This window comes from Stegastes partitus, unplaced genomic scaffold, assembly GCF_000690725.1.
Source record: "Stegastes partitus isolate 25-593 unplaced genomic scaffold, Stegastes_partitus-1.0.2 Scaffold263, whole genome shotgun sequence".
NCBI classification, from domain to species: Eukaryota; Metazoa; Chordata; class Actinopteri; family Pomacentridae; genus Stegastes; species Stegastes partitus.
This window is the reverse complement of record NW_007577994.1, coordinates 66,081-68,023: the sequence shown is the minus strand read 5'-3', so window position 1 is coordinate 68,023 and position 1,943 is coordinate 66,081. Positions and strand designations below refer to the sequence as shown.

The 1,943-nt window shown below is 39.8% G+C and overlaps 1 protein-coding gene across 1 annotated transcript in view; it reads left to right on the top strand.

The window, feature by feature from the left end:
- The first annotated feature begins 1,355 nt into the window (after positions 1–1,355).
- hprt1 (hypoxanthine phosphoribosyltransferase 1) overlaps positions 1,356–1,943 on the top strand; it is an 8,002-nt gene continuing 7,414 nt past the window's right edge. Inside the window, exon 1 of the mRNA XM_008282184.1 lies at positions 1,356–1,560. Coding sequence (XP_008280406.1) covers positions 1,534–1,560 — 27 coding nt within the window. The 5' untranslated portion in view covers positions 1,356–1,533. The remainder of the gene's footprint in view (positions 1,561–1,943) is intronic.

The following is a 1,943-nucleotide window of genomic DNA, read 5'->3' as shown; positions in this document are numbered from 1 at the left end:
CATTTTCTTTCTAAGTATTGATGTTATTTCAGTTTGAGTCAGAGCCAAGGCCATGTCTCTTATGATCTCTGTGCATTTTGTAATATGTGATATCCTGGACTAGCCTATAACAGCCTCTATGCTGGTATAAGTAAATAACTAATAAATTATATTATGTGTTTGTTCTGTAATGTTAAACTCTATGAAAGTTTTTAAAAAGATTCTGTATTCTGGTCCAAGGTCCTGATCATGAAGAGCAGGCCCCAGTGAGGAGCTGGTCGACTGCTACCTACACCATGTATTTCTAAACACACCTGTGCCAAGACTTGTTGAGTTTTCCTTTCGCAGCCCTTCAGGGCAAGAACATCACGTAACACTTTCTCTTTTTATTTTTATAGCTCTTTAAGTTCAAAAACATCATGTAACACTGATCTTTTCTCTACATAACTTTTCAAGTGCAGTAACAGAAATGCAGCACTGTTACTTCATATAAATTTAGATACAATTCTACTCACTGTGTGTCCTACAGTTGGGTACATTATCCATCCTATCATATCTGTACATATTCATATGTACATCCATCTGTGTATGTGTTGTGTACAAACTGCATATGCTGTATCTCCTATTTTATCCCATATTCATAATGTTTATGCTGCTCATCCTGTGTATATACTGCATATATCTCAAAGTGTTTACACTGTTCACACTGCTTGTACTCTTCATACTGTCTATAATTTTTTATTATCTTTAATTTAACAAAACAGGGAAAACATGAAAAAAATAAATAAAAATGTGTACCATTTTTCAATTTTACACACACACAGTTGTTCAAATATTATTTGTGGCAGATTTGAATACATTAAAAGTATTAGCATAATTTTATAGCCAAACAAAAGAATTATCATTTTTAATATTCTGACTTTTAATGTGGACATTGTTTACAATTTTGGCCATTTTTTAATTTTAATTTTTAGAATCATCATGCACATGAACACTTTTTTTCTGTGATTTTACTAGTAATTGTCTACAATTTAAGAAAATGGGGAAAATCTGTAAAATAACTGAAAATAACTGTTAATTGGTGTATAATTCTCCAATCTTTAAAATACAGTGTACAAAATCTTTTTTTCTTTTCATTTCTATCCTTTTATTTCTTTTGTCTTGCTTCTCAATATGTTCCATCAGTAACGAGCTGCTGTAACATGAGAATTTCCCCGGTGAGGGATCGATAAAGTTGATTTTATCTTATCATCTTGCCACAGTTCTTCTTTCTTCTCCACATCTGTCCGCATCGCTCTACAAGGCGGGGCGGGGCTAACCTCCTCCCGGGCCTGTGATTGGTTGTCTTGCACATGCGCAGTGCAGAGCGGAGGTACCAGTAGAGCCGCAGCCCGGAAGTGACAGAAGAATCGTCTGGCAGGACCCGCGTCCATGTGTGTGCTGTCACAAGGGTGAACGGTCCGCGGAAAACCACCCCGACAACGCGTTTTTGTTTCCTCCAGCTGAAGGCCGCGGTAGACTACCTGAGTTTTAGCGGCAGGGAGCGACGCGGACATGGCGACATCCAGCCCGTGTGTTGTGGTGAGTTCACCCCGAATGAAGTCAGAGACTCGGGGTCGGAGAGTACCTCTGCGTGCCCGTCGGAACAACGCGCTGTGCATGGGCGCACTGTGCTAGCGAACGATACGCTGTAGGCCGTGATTTACCTGCCTGTGTGTCACTCACCTTGGTTGGACGTTAGTGCGAAGATAAACGTGTGTTTTATCACAGCGCGTGGCCTGCGGTTATGAAGACAGACACGCGCTCTGTACGCGCGGCGTAAGTGACGCAGGAGATGTTTTTTTTTCTTTTCTGTTTTTTTTTTTTTGGATGGAGTCCGAAAAATGTAACGAGTTTCTGCGTGTGTCAGCAGCACACAGCTTGTTTTAAAATAATTACACAAGTATATTGCGCACAGTCACAGC